The sequence below is a fragment of the Globicephala melas genome, chromosome 9, assembly GCF_963455315.2.
Source record: "Globicephala melas chromosome 9, mGloMel1.2, whole genome shotgun sequence".
NCBI classification, from domain to species: Eukaryota; Metazoa; Chordata; class Mammalia; order Artiodactyla; family Delphinidae; genus Globicephala; species Globicephala melas.
The window spans coordinates 85535558-85562314 of NC_083322.1; the positions used below are offsets into that span (position 1 = coordinate 85535558).

General features: G+C 39.5%; 2 protein-coding genes across 6 annotated transcripts in view; one reads left to right on the forward strand and one right to left on the reverse strand.

The window, feature by feature from the left end:
• ARMC10 (armadillo repeat containing 10) overlaps window positions 1-3956 on the forward strand; it is a 29496-nt gene extending 25540 nt beyond the window's left edge. Inside the window, exons 5-6 of the mRNA XM_030834323.2 lie at window positions 1180-1251; window positions 2164-3956. Of these exons, the coding sequence (XP_030690183.2) occupies window positions 1180-1251; window positions 2164-2415 (324 nt within the window). The 3' untranslated portion in view covers window positions 2416-3956. The remainder of the gene's footprint in view (window positions 1-1179; window positions 1252-2163) is intronic.
• The window catches only part of NAPEPLD (N-acyl phosphatidylethanolamine phospholipase D), a 94022-nt gene continuing 70603 nt past the window's right edge, over window positions 3339-26757 (reverse strand). For all 5 annotated transcript variants that reach the window (XM_030834320.2, XM_030834318.2, XM_030834319.2 and 2 more), the window contains 3 exons: window positions 15171-15817; window positions 11617-11731; window positions 3339-6723 (listed from right to left, as the gene is read on the reverse strand). In XM_030834320.2, coding sequence (XP_030690180.1) covers window positions 6595-6723; window positions 11617-11731; window positions 15171-15817 — 891 coding nt within the window. In that variant the 3' untranslated portion in view covers window positions 3339-6594. The remainder of the gene's footprint in view (window positions 6724-11616; window positions 11732-15170; window positions 15818-26757) is intronic.

Here is a 26757-nt window from a genome sequence, read left to right on the forward strand (position 1 = left end):
CTTCCAGGGAGTAATGGAGGGCACATTTGTCACTTTTTCCTGATTTCAGTTTGCTCTCCCTGCTCCTCACTTTCTGCAATTTCAAGTATCTTGTAGAAAGTATACTTTTACATGACTCGCATTTTTTTTTTGGCTGCCTTGGGTCTTCGTTGCTGCACGCAGAGTTTCTCTAGTTGTGGCAAGCCGGGGTTACTCGTCGTTGCGGTGCGTGGGCTTCTCATCACGGTGGCTTCTCTTGTTACAGAGCGTGGGCTCTAGAGCGCAGGCTCAGTAGTTGCAGCGCACGGGCTTAATTGCTCCATGGCATGTGGGATCTTCTCGGACCAGGGCTCGAACCCATGTCCCCCACATTGGCAGGTGGATTCATTTTTTTTTTCTTTTTATATAGCAAGTTCTTATCAGTTATCTATTTTATACATGTTAGTGTATACATGTCAATCCCAATCTCCCAGTTCATCCCACCACCACCATCCCCCCCGCCACTTTCCCCCTTTGGTGTCCACACGTTTGTCCCCTGCATCCGTGTGGCAGGCGGATTCTTAACCACTGCACCACCAGTGAAGCGCCACGACTCGCATTTTTAAAGGAAGAATTCCATTTGAATGTTTTCATTACTGACTTTTCAGTTATAAGTGATGAGTTCTGATATTTTGGCTAGTCAGCTATAAGATAACATTTGCTTATTTATGTCACTGCGTAGTTAAATGATTGTACAGTTTTTCACATAGAAACGATAAGCTCCAAGAATCATAGAAACCTAGTATAAAGCACCATATTGTTAGTCTTCATAACCAAACTATCCCCAAATTTTCATACTTGAAGTAGAAACAGGTTTGAGAGATTCGTTTTTTTGTTCTAAAGATATTTCACTTAACAGTAATCGTAATAAAGATTATTTATGTAACACATGTTAAACTTACTCTGTGTTAGGTATTTCTGTGCGCCAGGGGTAGGTAGCTAAGATGTTCATTATTTTCTCCCTGTCTCCCTATCAGTATCATTGGAAAACTAAGGTTTTAAATAAGAGGAATTGAGAAAGCTTCGTGGAATGGAGAAAATTTGAGTCAGACGTTGAAGAATAGGCAGGACTTTAAAATGTGGACTTGGTTGGGGGACAGCATGCCAGGGAGAGAAAACCCACGCTTGCTAGTCTGAAATAAACTAATGTTCTTATTTCAGGTTCAAGTTTTAAAACTGCTTTTGAATTTGTCTGAAAATCCAGCCATGACAGATGGACTCCTTGGTGCCAAAGTAAGTTCAGTAGCTTACATATTTGTTTTGTCCATACAAATATATAGATTTGGACAGACAGATCTGGAAGGAAAGGACTTACCTCAAATATTAACAGGGATTATCTCTGAGGAGCAATATTAGAGGTGGGGTTTTTTTTTTGGTTCTTTCTGCTGATATGAATTTCCTATAATTTCTGTAATGAACGTATTTTACTTTTAAAAATCATTTTGAAAAGTTCTCCCTAGCAATAATGAATTACATTTTTTCTGTCTATGTCCAATTTGGGGTACTTATATATCATCACGTTTTATATTTGACCTGCTTATGTTCAGTGTATCTTAGTATCCACTGACACACTAGTATCTACGGAGGCCGCAGTATGTGCCTGATGCCAGGCTGAGTGCCAGGATACACCAGTGATTACAGCATTACCTGGTGCTTGTCCTCGTGAGCTTACAGTCTAGGGAGAGGAGACAAAAATATGTAAGAAAGGAGCAGTTAAAAGCTGTGGTATTTTGAAGGAAGCATAGGTTAGTGCTGTGGTAGAATGGACCTCACGTCCTATAGAAAAGGGACCCTGTCATATTCATCTGCTCAGCCCTATGCCCTGCACACTGTGTTTGGTGAATTAATGAGTTTCCATGATGACTGTATATGATGGATCTTAAAGAGGAAATGGGTGTTTTTCCAAATGACTACATTCTAGGATTCCAAGGAAATAGTATTTTTTAGCTAAAACACAGAACCTCTTTTTTCCATTAGTATATGACATAGGAGTGCCTAAGATTTTACACATTTACGTTACGCAGTCTTAGGGATAGTTTTCTATGACAAGATCTTTAAAATGCATTTACTACAGCTTTAAAATGTGAACATACACATGGAAAATGTTTTCATATATTTTTTAATATTCATTGTTTCCTACTTCAGGTGGATTCATCATTCCTTTCCCTTTATGATGGCCATGTAGCAAAGGAGATCCTTCTTCGAGTTCTCACACTGTTTCAGAATATAACTACCTGCCTCGAAAAGGAAGGCCGTTTAGCTATTCAGCCAACTTTCACTGAAGGTTCACTGTTTTACCTGTTATATGGAGAAGAATGTGCCCAGAAAATGAGAGCTTTAGTTTATCACCATGATGCAGATGTGAAGGAAAAGGTAACAATGATACCAAAATTCTAACTGGTTGGTCATATTTTTCCAAAGAGTAATGCAGTCTAGAAATAATACACATAAACTTCTCATTTTTCACCTTCCTTACAAAGGGATTCTTCGAACTGCTGAATTTAAACAAACAGTAAATATCACCTTCCATCATTAACACAGCTACAACTTGCCCTGGTCTCGGACCATTTTATTGATACCAAAATAAGAGCTTGTTCTGAAACCATTTTGTTTTTATTTTGCTTTTTGCTAAGCTACTTCAGTTATCCTCTACAGGGAGTGACAGTGACCTTTTTATGTGTAAGCTACCCTTCCACTGTCGGCAGTGATTTGCAGTTATGCATCTGGGACAGCAGCAGTATGTTTCATAAGCGCCCTAGGAAGGACCCGAGATCAATCCCAGACTCCCAAGGCCACCTGCCACTCTTTCAGGTCTGTTCTAATCATTAGAATCTATTCTAGTCTATGTAAACTGTTAGAAATGTTTCCTAGTACTCACCCACTCCCATTCAGTTTGATGTGTATAACATACTGGGATCAATCAAAATCCATCCAAAGGCAAAGGCAATTGGTTAAATCAGTTATATAGTCTTTAAAGAGAATGAAGCAAGTCTGAATGTGCTGATATGGAAAGACATCCATGAAATATGGTTGTTTTTCAAAATACATGTTGTAGAAAAATATGACCCCATTTGTGGTTTTCTTAAATCAAAAAATTTATGCTTATATATGGACAGAACACTTCTTTCATATATAGGCATTTTGGTATATATATCTAGAATGAAAGCCACACTCCTGAGAATAGGATTAGGGAGTAAGGAAATGACTTTTCTATGTACACCTTCTAGTGTGTACATAGAATTTTGTGTACATTGTGTACATTTGAATTTTTTACTCTGGGCATAAATTTCATAATTTTTTTAAATAAAAATGTCATAGGATTATTTTCTCCCCTTAATTGAAAGAAGTTTTATTCATTCATTTTCACCCATATTTTACATGATTAAAATTACAAGATATGAAAAATTCTCAGCAGTTATTTTTAATAGTATTTTTATCCCATAAGCTACTCTAACAATTCGAATTCAGCCAGGTTCCCCCCTCCAGGTTTTGTAATATTCAAGTTCATAACCACCACCATGCTTAGTTATTAAGTAAATCAATTTGTAAGCAGAAGCTTTCCTAGTCATGTATTTAAGGCAAAGCTTTAAGAGAAGAGTACTTTAAATTTCATTTGTAAATACATAGATTTCCATAGGAAGTCACAACTCCTCAAACAGAAAAATGGGCTTTATCAGGGTTATCCTGATACAGAAATGAAACTTGGGAGACATATTTTTACAGTATAAATATGATGAAAATGTGAAAATTCTAAATTAGCTACAGCAGTAATAATGTACATTATGAAGGCTAAGGATCATTTATCAAGTGATGCAAACATAAGTATTAACTCCCTGAAAGGCACATTTCTTTATAACAATTTTGCTTAATCTTCCTCCTTGTTTACTGAAAATATCTATTCAAAATGTACACACATTAAAACGAAGATTTGATTTCAATGTGCGGTAGCAGCATTGGATTCTAAAACACCCTCTCTTCTTTTCCTCTATTACTAGTTTGAACAAATAACGTTTCCTGGAGATGAGAGCATTGAGTTTGAAATGTCAAAATGCTAGAGAAAAGGGGGAGTCATCTAGAAAGAATTCCACAGGGAAAGTGCACAGTTCGATCTTTACCTATGTAGGTCATGGCACATCTTACCTTTTTTGGGTGGGGTTTCTCCTAATTGATGGTCCCACCCTCTTGGGCAGTGAGTTTCAAAGTGTTCTTCAGTTATCACGGGAGAAAGGGATTTCAATAAAATCTTACATGTTGGTATGGATGCTGGCTAATCAAAGAGGAAAATGAAATTGACTTAGAGGATGAGACAAATGAAAAGGTATTATGACATGTATTAGACTGAATGGAGGGAACAGAGTGTATTAGTCTTTTCAAAATTTGTTTTTGCTTTGTACATAAAACCCTTCAAAATGTGGATAGGAGAGATGAAGCTCAGTGTACTTCCTAATGAACAAAATGTCAAAGTGGAAGGAATGCAAATAGTCATAAAACTTACAGCTTACAGCTTGGAGGAAGCCTAGAAAATGAGGCAGGCCCAATTAAGTGGAACTTAGAACATAATTTAAAGTGCTTGGAGACCCCTCAGTTAAACAGTACATGTGAATACAAAATTAACATTAAGGCCACTCAAGGAGAAGAAATAATTAAGCAAGATGTGCTTGGCTTGCTTCATAGAGCAGAGGTAAGAGATGAATTTTCCGTCTGGCGTGCAACAGCAAGGAAGGTAACCACAGAACTCTGGCTAGTATTAGGGCAACCTATGCCAAAGCTAATCCACCATAAGCCAAACATCTTGATTCCCATCTGTTTGTTTGCTAAATGTTCCTTTGGAGTGAAAAAGTGGTTTTTTTTTTCCTGAAAGTTTATGGGGAAATTTTTTGTGCTTTAGTGCCCACGAATCATATACATTCAGCTATATTACATATACATTTCCCCTTGACAGATTTGCATCTTTGTAGATAAAAATGCTAAATTTTGATAAATATTATTTACATTTATCTTGGCTATTATTCTCCAAATTTACAAAATGTGGGAGACAAAGTTGTTAGTCCTCAATGTTTAGTGTCCTTATGTGCTTGAACATATATTATCAAAAGCATTAGCCTATTTTCCACTTTCAAATCTACCTACCTGTATTAGGCAGTGATATCTGAAGATATCATTTTCTCCCTTATATTTTCCAAGTGTTTTTTTTTAAAAAAAGACTTATTTATTCTTCACAGTTTTGGGAGGTAGGTGAAAATCATCCTCTTGTTGCACGTGAGGACACTGAGGCACACTGAGCTTAGGTGACAGAGAATCCAAGGCAGAAGCAGGATTAAAAGTCAGATTAAGTGGCTAACATGCATATATATACGTGAAAATAAATTACAGGGCACTACCTGGGTAGCATTTGGTGTAGGAAACCTATTTTGATTATTTTGTGTGAATAAAGTTCATTTCACTGAGGCTGGATTGGGAAGACAGAATGGGCCTCTAATCAGCTCTCTCATTTAGGAAGGTTCAGAGTAATGGAGTGCGTGTAGAGCCTGTCTAGGACTAAAACTCAGGGCAGTGGACTCCCAGAATCACTGTCTTTTTTTTTAACCACTAATATTCCACACTGGCTTAATAAAAGTAGAACCGTGCTTAAGGATCATGTAATATAAAATATAAGAGAATCATGTAAAACAGAAAATATTTATAAAGCTCACTGACATACTGGGGTTTGAGCTAAGAAACCAGAAAAAATAATGAGTATATATATATATAGAGAGAGAGAGAGAGAGAGAGAGAGAGAGAGAGAAGATGGAATATGGAAAGAATAAAATTTAACTCAAAGTATATGGTCTATTAACATTTAATATCTGCATTTATCTTTGTAAATTATTTCCTTGCAGCTATATTTGTGCTGAGCAGGTCTGACTTTTAGATTAAAAATAAAACATTTCACAAATCATGTTCTCATAACCACACTTCCCCTTCCTCTGCCCAGCTCAGAGGGCTTTTGATTTGGGGATTGTAGGTATGCCACAGAGTATATTATTCCTCTCTTTAAAAAAAATGGTAACTTAGCCCAAACTCCTATGTTTTTATGTTTAAAAAAATAAATCTCTTAACATTTGGCATATAACCATGTGGGGAATCAATGTCATCATTTGCTCTAACATGACTGTAAGAAATATGTTTCTATGTGCAGGCCTGTGAGAAAATCTAGGTAGGTAGTCAGCCTTGACTTACCTTGCAGAAGGCCCCTAAGAATAGAAAAACAGAAATGAGTTTTTAAAATCAGTTTTTCATAATCTCAAAACTCTACCACTAAAGTAGAATGCTTTAGTAAAAAAAATTCCATTGCAGTGTTTTATGTCACTGAGACATGACTTAAAATCTACATTAGCCTTCATTATGTAAATGACCCACCTTGAACTCTTCTCTGTTTATAAGAACTGGCAATCATATTAAGCAGGTTACAACATAGAACACAAACCTGCAGAAGTTGTTTCCAAATGTAAAAGATCGTAATATTCATGAATTTCTTAGTCTTTTTGGATTTATATCCGATGATGCCTTTTTCATTAAAAGCTCCTGTGCTCATATTTACTCAAAGTTGTCATCATCAGTATTAAGGTATCTTGACTCTCCATGCTTCAAGACAAAAAAATCTTCAGTCTTAAGTCCATATCTTTCTAGAGCCTCACTCAGTTTCACTGGAGGTTCTAAGTAATGCTGGCAAAGGGCAGAGAGAAACAAAAATGGAAAAAGATTAAGCATACATATATTTGGGGGGATATGTCAAACAAATAACCAAACAGCCTACTTAAAGTAATGCTCTTCCTTTTCATTGAAGCATTAGCAAATGAGTCCATCATACTTTCTAATATAGAATCATTAAGCCAATAGAAATGTCCTATATATCAATCTGTTAACACCATGCATGTCAAATTTGGCCAACTTAGATTGAGCATTATTAGACTGTATGAACTCTGATTAGACTGCATGAACTCTGATCACTATTTCCCTACATGAAATCCCAGTCTAAATGGAATCAATGCTAAAGAATTAAGTGTTACCAATAGTTTGGGAGAGAAACCTAGATTATAAGGAAGAGTATGTGTGTACAAGCAAACGCTAGAGAAAATATTTTTGGCTGAAGAAGGGTTGTCATCCCCAAACCCCAACCTAATACTGATTCTGTAGTCTATGGATTGAAGAGGGGCCTCAGGAAAAGAGATTTAACAGGTGGAGTTACCTTTTGTTTCCTCACCTTTTCATAACTCAAAAAAAAATAAAGACAGCACACTGTTGAAGAATGTTTCAACATACTCAAATGTTTACCAAATAAATTGAAACCACGTGAACGTGTGTTACAGTTAAAGCAAAAGGTATAAAAGAAACCATTTCACCAGTTATTTCTCTTTCGAGCTAAATATTTACAGTGTATAGTAGCTATTTTTACAGCAAATAAAGGAAAAAAACAGGTATTACACAAAGGGTTTTTCCCCCAATTTCAATTAGAAAAGCTATAAAATGTTAAAATTAAAGCAGAAATAAAAATCAGTCTCTACTCTGATCGCTGGTGGTAAGTCTGCTTCTTCCCTCCATGCAGCAATGGCTGGTGAGCACCCAGAAAGCGGCCAGGTCAGTGAACTTCCTAGAGCTGTCATCCCAATACAGAGACAGATAAGAAATGAATAAAGGAAACAGTATCTGAGTGGGTGACATGTTCTGGGTAGAACATCGTTGGTAAGTGTCGGGGGTGGAGGTTTAATTTTAAATACAACCATCTAAGAAGTCCTCTTGGAGATGGCAACTTGAACAAAGACCTGAGGGAGCAGACTGCACCAGGCTTTGTAGGCAGCTGTGAGGGCTGTGGCTTTGACTGGGAGTGTGATGGAAAGCTGCAGGTCCTTCGGGCACAGGGGTGTCACAATCTGATCTAAGGGGTAAAGGTCGCTGCCCTCTGCAGCGTTGAGAACAGACTGTAAGGGGCAGTGTGGCATCAGTGACGGGGTAAGAGGTGCTCAAAGTCTAAATACAATCTGAAGGATGAGCTGACTGCATGTGGGGAAAAGCTGGAGGGAGGATATGAGAGAAAAAGAGTGAAGGATTTGGCCTGAGGAACTGGAAGGAGGGTGTTGCCATTTACTGAGATTAAGAGAAATGATTTTGAGAGATCAGGAAGTTTGGTTTTAGACTGAAGTTTTGGGTACCTGATGGGCATCCAAGTGGAGAAGTCAAGTAGGCAGCTGGATACATAAACATGGATTGTAGGGGGAAACCTGGGCTAGAGAGGTACAGTGGGTAGATGGTGTTTAAAGCCATAAGACTAATGAGATGCCCAAGGGAGTAACCAACTAGAGAAGAAATGGGGCCCCTGGACTGAGTCCTAAGGCACTCCCTGCTGACGAGGAACTAGCAGCAGAGAGGGCCAGCCAGTGATGTACTAGGAAAACCAGGCAAGTCTTCTGTGGCTTCAGATGTACACACTGCTAACAGTTACTGGCCACACGTGGGTCTTTTCTCCCCGCTTGCTCACTTCTAGGTTTACGGCTACGTTTAGAGGGTCAGGGATGCCTTCCCACTGACTATGGAGTAACTGAGGTTAACTGTGCATTAGTTACCCGGTATTCCTAGAGAGAGCCACTTATTAATGGGTTAGTTGACAACAGGAATCCACTTTTAGTCTTTTTTATGCATATAGGAGATTGCTAATATATCCCCCATGAGATTTAACTGTAAATAATAGCCTAAGTCAAGAAGTTTCCCCTGCAAAATTGTTTTTAAGAGATTTCAAAATGATGAAATTCTTTCCCAATGAAAAATAATTGTTCTGTTAAATTTTTTCTCCCCTGTGCTCTCTCTACAAGTCTTGGCCAACAATACACTTACACAATTGCCCTACACTAATAATGTCTTTCCTAGACTGTAACTTTAGTTATAAGCTATAATTTAGTATGATTTTGATGTTGCAGTATCTTTCTGAGTTTCTTCGTAGGTCAGTTCTCGGCTGCTTCAACCATCTAGAAGGGAGCTCTAGAAGTAGGCAAGAAAGCCTCTGAGTGACTGATAGCCTTCTCTTAGTACAAGCACATTAATCCTGCAGGGAAGGTAAAAATGCCCAACAGCCATGGGACCAAACAATATGTGTACAGCAAGGTAGTAGGTTAGACATATACCATGGAATATTACTCAGCCATAAAAAGGAACAAAACTGAGTCATTTGTAGTGATGTGGATGGCCCTGGAGTCTGTCATACAGAATAAAGTAAGTCATAAAGAAAAACAAATACCATGTATTAACGCATATATACGGAAACTAGAAAAATGGTACTGATGAACATGTGGGAAAAGAAAAAGAGTAAGTGGTGAAAGCAGAAGCTCCCAGCAGTGTGGACCCATTAAGGGCCAGGCAACCAGCCCCAGACAGCTCATACATTCCCTTTCAAAGGGGTCACTGTTTTATGATCTACTCCAACAGAAGAGACTCAAAATAAAGACCCTGGTCATTTAAGAAGTTAACATATATTATGTAGTGCCTACAGTTTGTTTCTACCAAAACTAGTCGGTTAAGTTGAAGTGCTTAAATACATCATTTAGGAAATTCACTCATCATTCCTTAGATGAATCAGATGTTGCCGTACGTACAATTTTAAAGTGTTGCCAAGTCAATACATCCTTAAGCTGCTTATATTATAGTAAGCAGTTATTACAACTATTTACATGCAAATCATTTAAAACTGTTTGCAAAGCATAGGCTAAACATCCTCCCCCCAAATTCCATGTACTTTATAATTTCTTTAGCAAACTCGCAGTTCTCAATTTGTGCAACTAATGTCAAAAAGACTAAATGAGGGCTCCCCTGGTGGCGCAGTGGTTGAGAGTCCACCTGCCGATGCAGGGGACATGGGTTCGTGCCCCAGTCCGGGAAGATCCCACATGCCGCGGAGCGGCTGGGCCCGTGAGCCACGGCTGCTGGGCCTGCGCGTCCGGAGCCTGTGCTCCGCAACGGGAGAGGCCACGGCAGTGAGAGGCCCGCGTACCAAAAAAAAAAAAAAAAAACGACTAAATGAGTATTTTATATTTCATTAAGAAATAAAGATGAAGTTTAGATTTAAAACAGTAATTCTTGAAGGCTGCATAACACAATAACTCTTGAAGACTGAGGTTTTCTCTCCTCATCTTCCCATCTCTGTAAAGAACATAGCCACCTTCCCAATTACTCAAGTTAAAAATTTAGGAGTCATCCTTGATTCTTCTCTTTGCAAGGTTCAATAAAATACTATTACTTCATCTAAGTTGCTGAAATATGTTATATATAGAACATAAACATACATATATCTAAATCTACCTATGTACATATGGAACACACATACACACACACGGAATAAGACACTGCTTCTAAATAATAGTGGTAAACCAATGGAAACCAGTATCAAATTCCCCCTTCTCCAAATACACAGACACAGAAACACACACACATCATATTCTCCTTCACCCTTCCCATGCCCGTGGACATTCACTTATTGATTCCATTCTGTCCCCCAGCAGTGTGGCTCAGGGCCACAGCATTGCAGAATGGGAATTCAGATTGGGGGGGAGTCAGCAGGGGGCAGGCAGTGTATTAATTCTGGAATAAGATGCAACTAGGGAGAGGGCAGGCCAGAAATGGACAGAGAGGGAGTGCTTAAATCAGCATGAAAGCACAGGGCTCCTGCAGAGAGGCCGTGGAATGTGGAAGATGCCACACAGAGCAAAATAGAAGCCAAGTTCAGTCATCTGTTTCTAAATTTTGCTTAGGGCAGGCCCTGGATTGAGGAAAGCAGAGAATGCTTTTTGCTAAGCTTCTGTTTGATCCCACAACCCTGGCTAGTAGCAGAGTTCCAGGGTTCAGCTACCTTAAGGAAAAATAAGCTCTTCTGTACTAGTCTAGGAATAAAACCACCTTTTATCCCAATGCCTGGCACACAGCAGACACCAAGTCAGTGTTTACTGGATGAATAACATACTTCTGAAAACTTCCAAGCTGTCCAGCCTCACTTCCCCCATTGCCCTCCCTATCATCCATACTGTGGCTGAACCGATTCCTCACTATTCCCCATGCTTGCTGCCTCCAATCCCACACTTTCCTCCTCTTGAAATGCCTTCCTCCTTGCCTTTTCACAGCCAAGTTCAAATGTCAACTCTTCCACGAAGCTCTCCCTGATCCCTGCAAGTCGTAACAGTCCCTGACTCTGAGACCACTTTATCTGTCCCACTTTACAACACTCTGAGTAATTATGTGCATGTCTTGTATCTTCTGCTAGAACAAAAGCCTCCCGTGAGAGGGATGACATGACGGTTCATTTTTCTATTTACTAAGGCTGCGCACATTTTTGGTTATATAAACACTTGCTTCATTAACTACACAAATAAGCCAAAAGAACAACATGCACTGAGGATTTTTTTTCCCACTGTACATAAATATCGTTTCACTAATTAATATGATTTACCACCCTAAGTCACTTGATGACCACGCAGGTTCTGATTCTAGTTTGGTTTCCGAACACACTGCAGGGTACAGTGATCAGTCCTATCATCGGTCAGACACGTCACGAGTTATTGTTACCACAATCACACTCACCTCATTCGCTAAGGCAAAAGTTCCCCAGTGAATAGCCACAGATCTCTTTGTCTGCACATCAATGTGAATCTTTACAGCCTCTTCTGGGTCTACATGCTGGTACTTCATAAACCACCTGATAAAACACAGTAATTTATTAAATCTGGGCTTTTAAGTATACAATAAATTCTAATTACTGCTTCATGTAATCAACCTTTTAACATTCTGCACAGAAATAAATCACAGTAGGCAAAACCATCTCCCTTCAGTCCACTTTTCTGCTGGAAAAAAATAAAAATCTTTCTTGTACAAACTGCTATAACAGTAGATACGTCTCAAGCAAAACTTCCCTTTGAATAGTAGATTTTGTTTCACATGTATTTTTATTTTACTGATGATTTACTCTGAAGATATCTTATTACTTTAAAAAGCAGATATTTTGCAATCCTGGTATGAATGAAAGAAACAGAATAATGGGTAAAGAACTAGAAATCAAAACTCCAGTTGCAAATAACCTTGCTGAAACAATTTTTTTTTTTAACGTGCTAAAGTGAAAAGGAAACAAAAATTAGTGTATAATTTGTAAGATCAGGAGCAAAAAAAATCCAGTTACTATTCAAGGATTTTATTTAAATACCATACAACTGATGAATGAGGTGTTTGGTTTGGCAAGAAGAAAGGGTACATCAGGGAGACTAAATAGAGTTTAGCAATGTGAAAGGCTGCCTCATGCCTGGGAAGAGATGGCTCTGGAGGCAGGGGGCCTGGGCGTGAATCCCAGCTCTACCAATTCCTGGGAATGCCTTTGGAGCTGCTTCAGTTTCTCCAACTGCCATTTCCTGGTCCGTGAAATAGAAACTATACCCACTTCACAGGGTTATTGTGAGGATTAAACAAGACAAAATTTATTCAAAGCATGAAGTACAGCAGCTACTTCATAGAATTCTTCCAAAAGAGTAGGGAGTTGACAAAGCCAACACTTTCAGGAGAATTATTGCTGATACAAAAGTAAAATGTACTACATACAGGCAAATCCTTTGCTTGCCCAGCCAGCAGTTTATTTATTTATTTTTATAAATTTATTTTATTTATTTATTTTTGGCTGTGTTGGGTCTTTGTTGCTGCCCACCGGCTTTCTCTAGCTGCATCGAGCAGGGGCTGCTCTTCGTTGCAGTGCGCAGGCTTCTCATTGTGGTGGCTTCTTGTTGCAGAGCGCAGGCTCTAGGCACGTGGACTTCAGTAGCTGTGGCACTCAGGCTTCAGTAGTTGTGGCTCGCAGGCTCTAGAGCACAGGCTCAGTAGTTGTGGCGCACGGGCTTAGTTGCTACGCGGCATGTGGGATCTTCCTGGACCAGGGCTCAAACCCGTGTCCCCTGCATTGGCAGGCGGATCCTTAACCACTGTGCCACCAGGGAAGCCCCCTCAGCCAGCAGTTTAGAAGAGGTAAAACAACAGTGTCTTCACATTATTTATATCCTGGGTCTGCTACTGGCAATGAACACTGCAGTGAAGATTAAGGGATCTGGATTCAGCAGAGGGGCTGCTGCACTTTGTAGAACACGTCATGGAAAAGTTCATCCATCTGCACAGCACAAGGGTTGTTATTTACTGTTAGGAGTTGCCGGGCCTGATGGGAGCCCCAAAACAAAGCCACTGTGTTCTCAACAAGAGATTAGAGAAGCACTTGTTCTGCTTTATCTCCTGACACTTAGAATTCAGGGCAAGATGAAAACAGTTTTGGCTGTTTCTCTCTATTGATTTTTTAAAAACTCCTACTTCAAATCAAAGGGATAGACATATTCCTTTCTTCAAATCAAAGGGATAGACATATTCCTTTTCATGTCTGAAATACATTTAAAATGTTTACTCTGGTATACAAATTAAAATAAAAAGTCAAAATCCTAACCGACTTGGATAGAATGCCCGATGACAGGAGATCCCAAAAGTAAGGGTGAAAACATTCTAAGCAGATTATTGAAAATCGTTTTGGGTGTGATCATCTTACATTTATAGACTACTCTGAAGTTTTGTTGATAACAACATTTCTAAAACTTTAGTACTGGGGCTTCCCTGGTGGTCCAGTGTTTAAGACTCCAGGCTTCCAATGCACAGAGCATGGGTTCAATCCCCAGTCAGGGAACTAGGATCCCACGTGCCATGCAGCATGGCCAAAAAAAATAAAAATAAAACTTTAGAACTGACTAGAGAACTGGAATACAGAGTAGAGGCTACTACCAATTTAATTCTTTAGAGCAAATACTGTCCTCCCCATCCTTCTCCCATCTTAGTGACAAGACAGCTGCAGTGCAAGAAGCAAGGGGGAATTATGTGAGTGCATTTGTGTACTTCGGCTGTACATATTTTATCATCACCTGTATATGACAAGTCTGTATATTTCTACATATGAAAATTTTATTTTCACAAGTACAAGAAGTATTCTAATATACTAAGAACATATATTGAATAAGGATCAATACCATATAAAATTGATTTGTAAACAGGTTGACTGATGTTTTAAGAGGTTTCATTAGAATTCAGAATTAGAATTATGTGGACAAGTGAAATTCAAGCACTACTATTGGCTTATAATAATTTTTTAGTAAGGTAAAAATATCTAGTCCCTTAAATGAAGAAACTAGAAAAAAGGGAGAAATAAGCATTAATATACTTAGCAATGAAACGGTTTTGGTGAACTTAAAAAGTTAATGAAAAGTATAACAATCTGATGGAAACCAATGATCAGATTTGCTCAATTCATCTATGTATCAGTGTTCTGTTTGTAGGATCACCTAAATAAAATGCCATCCTACATACCATTCTGTATGAGTCTGTGCATGCACTTCAGAAAATAAAACCTTTTTTTAAATTAGCCCCTACTTTGCTACTTTTAGTGTTTATTTTCTCTTAACTTGTACATATCAACCAGAGTTGACTGAAATCTAACTGAATTCTTGAAAATCACTTTTTCCTTAAATAGGCAGTATTAAGGAAAACACAGGCAGCGGATGGGTCTCCTGGGTCTCAAATGCTCATGTGACCTTTATCTGCTCTGTGCTCTGAAGACAGGCAATCAGTACAGAGAGGTTGCAGGGCAAGTGGTAAGTAGTGCAGCAATGTCTTTAGCAGACTAACCTCAGTGCTGCCTGCAGTAAGACCGTCACAAGGGACTGATGCTATAGGCCAAGCCCTTTTTCTCCACTAAACACAGGACAGGGCATGGGTGCATTCCACTCATGGAGAGTATCCTCCACGTGAAAGAAAGACCAGGAGTCAGGTTTGAGTACTGGCCGACAGGTTTAACTTTAGTCGGAATAGTACACGAACTTCGGGCTAGGCAGAGTAATTCTTTAAACCGTCGTCCTTTTCTCTTGGTAATATAATTTCAGTAACTACAATTATTTAACTGATATCACTGTAATTAAAGCATTTTAAAATTCAAAGAAAAATTTTAACTGACTCTGGCCCACCAACCCCCCACCCAATGTATAACAAAGCCCACCATTAAAACCACAGATTACTCGGAGTCCAGTTAATTTATCATGTAGCAGGAATGCTTGCTTTAGACATCTACATACCTTGGTTCATACGCTCCAATGGGAATAGCTGCGAGGTCAAAAGGTCCAAATCTTTTTCCTATCTCTTCAAAAGCAGAGCAATAACCAGTGTCTCCTGCGAAAAAAAAGCGGTTCCAAGGCCCCAAGACAGACCAGCTGCCCCAGAGAACCCTGTTGTCATCCGTCAGAGTCCTTTTACACCAGTGCTGGGAAGGTGTGAACACAAACGTCACCTTATCGTGTCCGGGGACGCAGTTCTCCTCCCACCAGTCCAGCTCGATCACATTCTCACAGCCACATTTCTGCATCCAGTCCAGGAGCCCCAAAGGCACAAACCACCTCAGCTCGTTACCAAATCGCTCGTTCAGAGCAGTGACAGAACTGTAGTCCAGGTGGTCGTAGTGGTTGTGGCTGATGAGGACCGCGTCTATCTGGGGCAGTTCACCGACGGTGCAAGGGGGACGCCGGAACCGCTTGGGACCCACGCGCTGCGACGGGGAGGCCCGGGTGCTAAAGACAGGATCCGTGAGCAAGATGAGCTCATCCATTTCCACCATCACTGTCGCGTGTCCCAGCCACGTGACTCTTAAGCCAGCTTCCTTCACTCCAGCTTCTTCAGGGTCATCGATAAAATACGGCTTAAGCACTGGGAGTTCTTTATCAAGCTCCTACATATATGAAGAAAGAAAGAAAAGCAGCTATTAAAAAAAAAGGTGTTATGTGTCACCATAAATACATTTTTGACCTAAATTACAGAGAGAAGGGTTATTTGGGGAGAACTGAAGTCATTCGATAAATCTGTTATTTTTGCTTTTTTCTTGAAAGTGCATACTTCCTTCTGAATCTGACTCCATAATCACCATATAGTGATGTAAGATGTTACTCCCAAATGCAACCAACAAAGGGAAAATTAAAACTTTGAGTACTGCTGACTTTACGAAATATTTTTAAAGGCTCTCTTCTGTAAGTGCCAGAAGTAGACCAACCGAGATGCAGTCCCTTTGCTACTGCTGTTTACTCAGCTGGTGCATTCGCTACTGAAAACTGCCTCAGGAGGTCAGCCCCTAGAAATAGTAAAGAAAACTTTTGACCACATATGTGTAGATCGTGGATCTCACGTGAACCTGACTTCCTGAGGACACAGAATTCAGAGCAGAGTGCTGTGATGGCTGCTGGGAAAGTCGGGCATAGATGGTTCTCCTCACCGCTTACCTCTGAGGTTTTCTACCACTGATCAAACCAACGCGGAACACGGTCCCTGCCCATGATAAGATGATCGCTTTTGGGGGCAAGCAGGTGTGAAACAATAACTACAACATAATGTGTTAAGTATTATTCCTTTGTTTATTATTCTTCATTTTATCCTTGGATTAAGCTGGACCAACAAGAAGCTGTGTTCTAGCATCACAGTCCTGGCTTTTATAAAACTTTAATAAACTGTGCTTTGGTGTTAGGCCATACAGCTGCATGGAGGTCTCTTCCTTGTGAAACTTGCCGAGCATGTACCGTGGGGCTGGCTGTCTTGATGACTGGGTACCAGCGCACACCAACCCCACCTTCCCACACACACGCCAGAAACACTGCTCTCGATTCCCTGTAACAGGAAAAGCTCTTCTGCAGAGCAATTGGCTTTACTCCTTTGACCACCATTGGGAAAACTGACAATCCTGCTTTGACTTTTGCTTTGACAGGAAGTTCAGAGTAAAAGCTGAAGACTCCTCCAGCCCATATGCAGAAGGGAACAGGGCAGGGCACATCGCAGGGAACAATGGAACAGATTTCTATGCTAACCTTTCTTGGCTTTATTTTTCTACCCTAATTGTCCATTTGCTCTTGTATGTTTATCCATCTGGTTTTTTACTGCTACATGTCTTTTTACAAGCTGCTGCAAATCAGTTTTGAAAAACGCATGGTACTGAATAAATAAAATACAAGGCATGCTGTAGCCTAGTAAGAAGGAATGAAGAGCCCAGCTGCGGAAGGCATTACAGACACAGTAACTTGTGTGTGTTCCTGAAGAATGGTGAGAAGTTCCTGATGCAGAGAAAAGGGGGAAGGGCATTTCAGGTGGAGAAAATGCCCAAGCAAAGGCACAGAGCCAAGTAGGAATGTGGCGTTCGGGGGGGCAGAAGACAAACTGAAATCTTATAGGATCAGAACCCAGTAAAAGCCTTGAATCCCATGCTTCACCCAGAGACAGTGAGGAAGCATCGATAAGAAAAGAAAAAAAAAAGACATGACCCAATTCATGTTTAGAGAAACCACTTTTCAAGTTTAAATGATGACCTGGGGTGTGTCACAATAGCTGCCAGGAGAGACAAAGAGCTGGACAAAGGAGACAGCAAAGGGCAGATGGGGGAGATGCAGGTGAAGGGAAACGGAGAGGTCACTGAGCTGGTCCAAACAGGAAGTGGGCCCAGAAGGTGGAGAATGACAAGATAGCTCTTAGCCAGCCTAAGCCTTAGTTTCCTCATCTGAAAAATGGGTATAATAATTGCACCTACATGTCATTACTGGGGGCTGAATTAGGAGAGGCTGGCACACAGTAAGCCCTCTGCAAGTAATGCAAAAGAAGAAGGAAGCACACCCCAACCCCGACAAGCAAGCAGACACCACCCCTATCGATCCCTTACATATTTACTTGTTGCCTCACTCATAGTTAAGAGTTCAGATCTGAGTTAAGATCCTGAGTAACATCCAGGCATGTTCAAGTCCTCCTGATGGCTCAGCCACCTTCCTTCAACTCATTCCACACACTAGAGCCACCTCAAACACTTTTCTTAGGGCGTAACTCTCTCCCCTGCTGAAAAATCGTCACTGGTTCTGTACTGCTTGACAAAGCACGTACTGCCTCCTTAGCCCAGTGGTAAGACTGTTGGTGGACTGCCGCTCCTCCTTTCCAGCTGTTTAACTCAGTTCCTGCACACGGCTCTGTACTCCCCCCAACACTGGGACTGCACCTCGCTCCCAGCCTGAGCTTGGGAGCCCCGCACGACACTGACCCTCTTCCTTCTCTCTCTCATCCCTTCAAGACCTTAATCAAATCGCACGCCCTTCACGGAGCCATCCCTGAGTCTCCACAGCCGGCATTGCTCACTCTCCCTCTCCACTCCCATGCCACCTGTTTGCACACCATGGATGTTCTGCTCTTTACCCTGGTTGACTGTACACAGGATGCAGCCCGTGTCTTATTCAACTTGGAATCATTCACAGTGCCTGCTTCCATGACTAATACACAGCATGCACGATAAAATTTGTGGAATGGATGAGTGAATGAATTTTTCAACTCAGTTCTCAAAGCTGGTAGTTAGGGTTGGTGAACAAATGCCATACGGTGTGCTTATCAAGAATTATGTTAGAAAGGAGAGGGAATGAGTATCAGTTGAGTCCCTAGCATGCGTTAGGCTTCATACGAGGCACATGATGATGATGATGCAGCATTACCTAATGTATCAGGTACTTTCGTATAACACAAAATACATGCATGGAGTGCTTACCATGTGCTAGACACTGTGCTAACTGCTTCATAAAATTTTTTTCATTTAATACCACAATGCTGGAGGTAGGTGTTATTAACTCTCTCCATTTTACAGACAAAAAAACAAGTTACAGCATTCACACGAGGGCATGCCGCCTGCCTCCACACATTCTGCCTCACGCCACCATACTTACTCCCAAGTATTCTCATTTAATACATATTTTTACAAAACACAAGTACAGGGCTTCCCTGGTGGCGCAGTGGTTGAGAGTCCGCCTGCCGATGCAGGGGGCACGGGTTCGTGCCCCGGTCCGGGAAGATCCCACATGCCGCGGAGCGGCTAGGCCCGTGAGCCATGGCCGCTGAGCCTGCGCGTCCGGAGCCTGGCTCCGCAGCAGGAGAGGCCACAACAGTGAGAGACCCGCGTACCGCAAAAAAAAAAAAAAAAAAAAGGTACAGGCATACCTTGTTTTATTGCGCTTCACAGATACTGCGGTGTTTTTTTGTTTTGTTTTGTTTGTTTTTTTACAAATTGAAGGTTTGTGGCAACCTTGCATTGTCAGATGATGGTTAGCATCTTTTAGCAATAAAGTATTTTTAATTAGGCAAACATAACTTTCATATGCACTGAGAAACCAAAAAATTGGTATGACTGGCTTTCTTGCAGTGGTCTGGAACTGAACCCGCAATATCTCCAGGGTGAGGCCGTAACAGCCTGGGATTCAGGTGGGGGAGAATCAGACGTGGATTACTGTAGACACAAGGACACTTTTAGAGATGACAGATATGTTCATCTTCTTGATCATGGTGATCATTTTGCAGGTTTATACAGATATCCAAACTCGCCAGATTTTACTTTTTGAATATGTGGAGCTTCTATTATGTTAATAAAACTATAAAAAAATTTAAGTAGCATCATGTTTAAACAGTGCACCAAAACATCTGAAACAAAACTCCCTGAAAATTGTTGCATTTTTTTTTGGCTGTAAGTTTAAAAGTCATTTTAAAGTTTAATATCTGGCATTATCCACTGACAACTGAGAGGAAACAAAACCTTGAGCACCTCTGGCAGCCTCAACTTGTTCTCCAAACGCAGTACTAACAGGTAAAGTGTGGAAAGAAGCCCATCACAAAGGATCATACACTGTGCGGTCCTATTTATATGAAGTGTCCAGAATAGGCAAATCCACAGACAGAAAATAGGTTAGTGATTTCCGGGGGCTGGAGAACTGGGGGGTGATGACTCAGGACACAGGGTTTCTTTTTGGGATAATAAAAACGTATTAGATTGTAGTGAGGGTTGCACAACTCTGAATGTACCGAAAAACTGCCACATTGTACACTTTAACCAGGTCAATTGTATAATACGGAAATTATATCTCAACAAAGCTGTTTTTTAAAAAAGGTAAAATGTCTGACAAGAGATCTGAATTAAGCAGTCACACTTTTCTTCAAGGTCCTTTCCTCTTGCTATATTGTTTCTAAGCCCATCCATTGCAAAAGAGTAGCTTATTTTAAAGAATTTGATCTCTAACACTACTGGCCCATGAAACTCAAAGAAATAGTGCCTACAATTGAGATTCCAAAAAGAAAAAAATAGTTTTTTACTTTTTATCCTAATCAGAGTTTGAAAAAGTACGTAGAATGGGGAAATTCTTGTTTATTTACAGAAATCAAGCACCCACTTGGCAGTTTTCTTTACTAGATCAAGATTTTTCTTGGTTGGTCCTCCTTTTTTAAAGCTACAAATGGGAAAATCCCCAAGCCTGTTATTAACCTGTACACTAGTTAATGTTTCACTCTTCTTGGGGAAAGGGAAAAATCCCAACATTTATTCAACCACTACTCTGCCAGATGCTTTAAGGACATTGTCATCTAACTCTGTGAAGCAGATGTTACTGCCATTTCACAGAAAACCAGACCAAGGCAGAGGGTCACTAAGACACTCGCCAAGGTCATACAACAAGTAAGTGTCCAATCAGGAGTGGAATCAAGGTCTTCTGACTCTCAAGACCCTCTCTCTTCATTAAACCATAACTCTTTCCATGGCATAGATAATGTTAACTTCAAAACAATGAAACCCACATTCTTGTTAATATTAAGTATATGTGTTTCTGTACATGAATGAGACAGAAAGATTTGACAAAAATCTGTTCAAACCATATTTTCTAAAAAAAAAATCACTTTTAAAGAGGACTTGAGTTAATCCTTTTCTTCCAGCTGAAAGTATCTTTGTGCTGTTTTAGGAAACTTTAATATCTGTACTTTGCAACTCATATTTAAGATTTAAATTAAAAATATTTCTTTTTCATATTTATTTTGATGATATATGTGAACACTGAATAGAGATTGATTTTACCAAAATACCACCAATTCAATTAAATATGAATGCTAATGTTGTATATTTTTGCCATACTATCCGTATTAGGAGTACAAGATGCATCAAAATGGCTTAATATTTTTAAACTCCTCCTTGATTATAAAAGAAAATGTGCTTTATAAAATATTTGGAAAATATAACATAAAGATAAGAAGAGTAGCCATCCATTATATCCATGTGCAGAGATTACAACCACTGTTAAACATTATGCTATTTTTATGCAGTTCTATTTTTTATGCATGGTTAAGATCATAGGATATTCATATTTTCTACTCTTTTTTTAAATTTCATATTATGACATTTTCACCCATCACATAAAAAAAGTGAAACACATACTGATTTAAAAATGAAACAAATACTTGAGGAAACCTGTCAGAAAGCAAAACAAAAAAATAAAAAGAAATGAAATACAGGGGAAATAAAGTTACAGAGGGTTGATCTAGGAGATCCAAAATATAATCAGTAGTTGTTTTACAACGAAAAGATGGAGGGGAGGAAATTTTCAAGGAAATAGACAAGAAAATTTCCTAGAACTGAAGGCAACAGATTTTTACATCTAAAGGGCCCACCAGGCATCGAGCATGATAAATAAAGAACCACACATCCTGGTGAAACTTCAGAACATTGGTGCCAAAGATATGATCCTCAGAGTTTCCACAGAGGAAATCAAGGTCCCACACAAAGGATCAAGAAATGGCACTGAACTTCTCTAAAGCAATACTAAAAAGAAGGTCATGGAGGTAATGCTTTCAAATTCTGAGAGAAAACTGTTTCCAAACTAAAATTCCATTACCCACACTATCAATCAACAATGAGAATAAACTCAGCCTTAAAAAAGAACAAAACAATGCCATGTGCAGCATCATGGATGCAACCAGAGATTATCATACTAAGTGAAGCAAGTCAGAAAGAGAAACACAAATACCATATGATATCCCTTATATGTGGAATCTAAAATATGGCACAAATGAACCTATCTACAAAACAGAAACAGACTCACATACATAGAGAACAGAGCTGTGGTTAACAAAGGGTTGGGGGTAGGGGAGCGAAGGACTGGGATTTTGGGGTTAGCAGATGTAAACTATTATATATAGGATGGATAAACAACAAGGTCCTACTGTAGAGCACAGGGAACTATATTCAGTATCATGTGATAAATCATAATGGAAAAGAATATAAAAAAAGAATGTCTCTTTGTGTATAAATGAGTCACTGCTGTACAGCAGAGATTGGCACAGCATTGTAAACCAACTATAATTCAATTTAGAATAAAGAGTGAGAACAAAGACATTTCAGACAAGCAAGGTCTCAAAAAACTGTCGTCCAGTGTACCCCCTCTCAGGAAGCTCGTTAAGAGTGCGCTCCACCAAAAGGAGAAAATATCCAAGAGGGGGAACAGGTGGGACGCAGGAAACAGGGCCACAGTGAGGAGGGAAAGGGGCCCAGGAGGGCGGTGAGGGAGAGCCCGGAAGGAAGCCACAGAGAGCCTGGAGGGCATCAGCCCAGATTAGAGCCTGGTACTGAAAACCTCCTGAAGGTCTCCCCCTCGGGAAGATGGTCCTGAGAAGCCATGGGAAGGAGGGAAATGATCCGTCATAAATACATAGAAAGTTCAACAGGCGAAAAAGGAGGGATCATTAACCTCAGAGGGAAAAGTATGTGAGACAGGAGACGTGGCCATACTATATTGGTTCATCAATGAAAAATACTGACATAGTCACAATAATGTAAATAGTAAGGGGAAAGCTCAAGTAGAAACACGGGAGAGATGGGGAGGGATACAGAGTGGGTTACATCTGATAGTAATGTGAAGGACCACAGAAAAACAAACACTGCGTGATTCCACATATCTGAGGTATCTAAAATAGTCAAACTCATAGAATCAAAGAGTGGAATGGTGGTTGCCAGGGCCTGGGGGGGAGAGGAACGTGGGGAGTTACTATCAGTGGGCACACAGCTTCACTTAAGCAAAATGGGGAAGCTCCAGGGATCTGCTGTACAACATGGTCCCTGCAGGCAACAATAATGCCTTGTACACTGACAAATTTAAGAGGGTAGATCTCATGTTAAGTATTCATACCACAATAAAAAGAAAAGAAATATGAAGACAAACTCCAAAGGAAATAAAGGGGCCTGGGTGGCAGAGGCTGGTTAGGGGACTGGTATTTGTCTTATAAGCCCGTCGGTAATATGATTTTTTAAAAAAAACCTGTATACATGCTTTTTTTTTCCCCTCGATAAAAATAAAAAAGCAACCTGCTGGCCTACTACAGTACAAATATAAAATAACTGGTACGTATCAGTTTTTCAAAGGGCATCCTATTCTTCAATATCATACATTTAAAGAATGCGTGAGATTTTCAAAGTACTTTCATGTGTCACATGAATCTCAACACAATCCTCGTCACTGAAACTCTTATCCTAACTTCATAGATCCCTCCCCTCCACCGCCCCCCCCAAAAAAGAGTTCCTTGAGGGACTGTGATAGAAATAAGGTCACACACGGACAGGATTCCTGAGCCTGAGCCTGGTTCCCAGACTCCTGGTGTCCCACTTTTTCTACCAGGCCATGCTGTGCAGCCTCAGTCCCATGTCTCTCTCCTACTCCAATATGACTGTCCCTCTCACTTCTACAGCAGTAACTGATAAGGACGGCCTCCTTCCACTAATGAAACTCGGAGGTGCCTGCCTCCCTCCCTCTTTGAAGTTCTCCAACCTCCTTTCTCCTAACTGTTGGAGACTATCATCAACACTAACCATCAGAGAAGGTCACTGAGCCACTGCAAGAGCACAAAGCACATGAACAACTTGAAGCCTGTGAGCAGACCCACTGCTCCAATGACCCAGAAAAGGCAAATATCAGGAACGAAGTACTGTTGTCTAACCAGGCAATGCAATTGTGTAGCTCTGCTAATAACCCATTTTCACTTTGTTTAGAGCTGTTCTATTATTTTATACTTTAATCACATGTTTTTTCCAGAACACTTTCATATTCATATACCTAAACATAACATACTATAATGATGTAAATTCCATTATATAGTCATCATAACCCTACATATATCATATTATCCTCTTCTTCCAAAACAATAATTTGAAGATCTGTATTATTAAACTCTAGCGTCCCAATATCTAATTAAAATAATTTCGAGAAATCTGATTAAATTCTGAACTGGCCTAACGATCTGAAGTAAGTATTCTTTACATAGTCTTTAAATTTTTTTAAATGAATAACTATCACACTTAGCAGTTCTTAAAAATAATCTGGGCAACTTAAAAGGATAAAGTATGGACTTATAGTTATCTATGAAAATAAAAGAAGTCAACATGCATTTAATCTAGTTAGTTCTAGGCTTTTATTGGAAACAAGGAGAAACAAGATGTAGGTAAATGATAAGAAAATAAAAATTGGATTAAGACAAATGAGTCTTCTCTCTTACATGATGCCGCATCTGTTTAAATGCATTCATACTGAGCCTTCTTTTTGACATTTTCTAAAAAAAAAAACCGCCTTAAAACAAAAAAGCTTAATAACGAACCCAAAACCATTAATAAAATGGGAATAGGAACATACGTATCAATAATTACCTTAAATGTAAATGGACTAAATGCTCCCACCAAAAGACACAGATTGGCTGAATGGATACAAAAACAAGACCCATATATTTGCTGTCTACAAGAGACCCACTTCAGACCTAGAGACACATACAGACTGAAAGTAAGGGGATGGAAAAAGATATTCCATGCAAATGGAAACCAAAAGAAAGCTGGAGTAGCAATTCTCATATCAGACAAAATAGACTTTAAAATAAAAACTATTACAAGAGACAAAGAAGGACACTACATAATGATCAAGGGATCAGTCCAAGAAAAAGATAAAACAATTGTAAATATTTATGCACCCAACATAGGAGCACCTCAGTACATAAGGCAAATACTAACAGCCATAAAAGGAGAAATCGACAGTAACACATTCATAGTAGGGGCCTTTAACACCCCACTTTCACCAATGGACAGATCATCCAAAATGAAAATAAATAAGGAAACCCAAGCTTTAAATGATACATTAAACAAGATGGACTTAATTGATATTTATAGGACATTCCATCCAAAAACAAGAGAATACACATTTTTCTCTAGTGCTCATGGAACATACTCCAGGATACATCATATCTTGGGTCACAAATCAAGCCTTGGTAAATTTAAGAAAATTGAAATTGTATCAAGTATCTTTTCCGACCACAACACTATGAGACTAGATATCAATTACAGGAAAAGATCTGCAAAAAATACAAACACATGGAGGCTAAACAATACACTACTTAATAACGAAGTAATCACTGAAGAAATCAAAGAGGAAATCAAAAAATACCTAGAAACAAATGACAATGGAGACACGACGACTCAAAATCTATGGGATGCAGCAAAAGCAGTTCTAAGAGGGAAGTTTATAGCAACACAATCATACCTCAAGAAACAGGAAACATCTCAAATAAACAACCTAACCTTGCACCTAAAGCAATTAGAGAAAAAAGAACAAAAATCCCCCAAAGTTAGCAGAAGGAAAGAAATCATAAAAATCAGATCAGAAATAAATGAAAAAGAAATGAAGGAAACGATAGCAAAGATCAATAAAACTAAAAGCTGGTTCTTTGAGAAGATAAACAAAATTGAAAAACCATTAGCCAGACTCATCAAGAAAAAGAGGGAGAAGACTCAAATCAATAGACTTAGAAATGAAAAAGGAGAAGTAACAACTGACACTGCAGAAATACAAAAGATCATGAGAGATTACTACAAGCAACTCTATGCCAATAAAATGGACAACCGGGAAGAAATGGACAAATTCTTAGAAAGGCACAACCTGCCAAGACTGAATCAGGAAGAAATAGAAAATATGAACAGACCAATCACAAGCACTGAAATTGAAACTGTGATTGAAAATCTTCCAACAAACAAAAGCCCAGGACCACACGGCTTCACAGGCGAATTCTATCAAACATTTAGAGAAGAGCTAACACCTATCCTTCTCAAACTCTTCCAAAATATAGCAGAGGGAGGAACACTCCCAAACCCATTCTATGAGGCCACCATCACCCTGATACCAAAACCAGACAAAGATGTCACAAAGAGAGAAAACTACAGGCCAATATCACTGATGAATATAGATGCAAAAATCCTCAACAAAATACTAGCAAACAGAATCCAACAGCACATTAAACAGATCATACACCATGATCAAGTGGGGTTTATTCCAGGAATTCAAGGATTCTTCAATATATGCAAATCAATCAACATGATACACCATATTAACAAACTGAAGGAGAAAAACCATATGATCATCTCAATAGATGCAGAGAAAGCTTTTGACAAAATTCAACACCCATTTATGATAAAAACCCTGCAGAAAGTAGGCATAGAGGGAACCTTCCTCAACATAATAAAGGCCATATATGACAAACCCACAGCCAACATCATCCTCAATGGTGAAAAACTGAAAGCATCTCCACTAAGATCAGGAACAAGACAAGGTTGCCCACTCTCACCGCTCTTATTCAACATAGTTTTGGAAGTTTTAGCCACAGCAATCAGAGAAGAAAAGGAAATAAAAAGAATCGAAATCAGAAAAGAAGAGGTAAAGCTGTCACTGTTTGCAGATGACATGATACTATACATAGAGAACCCTAAAGATACTACCAGAAAACTACTAGAGCTAATCAATGAATCTGGTAAAGTAGCAGGATACA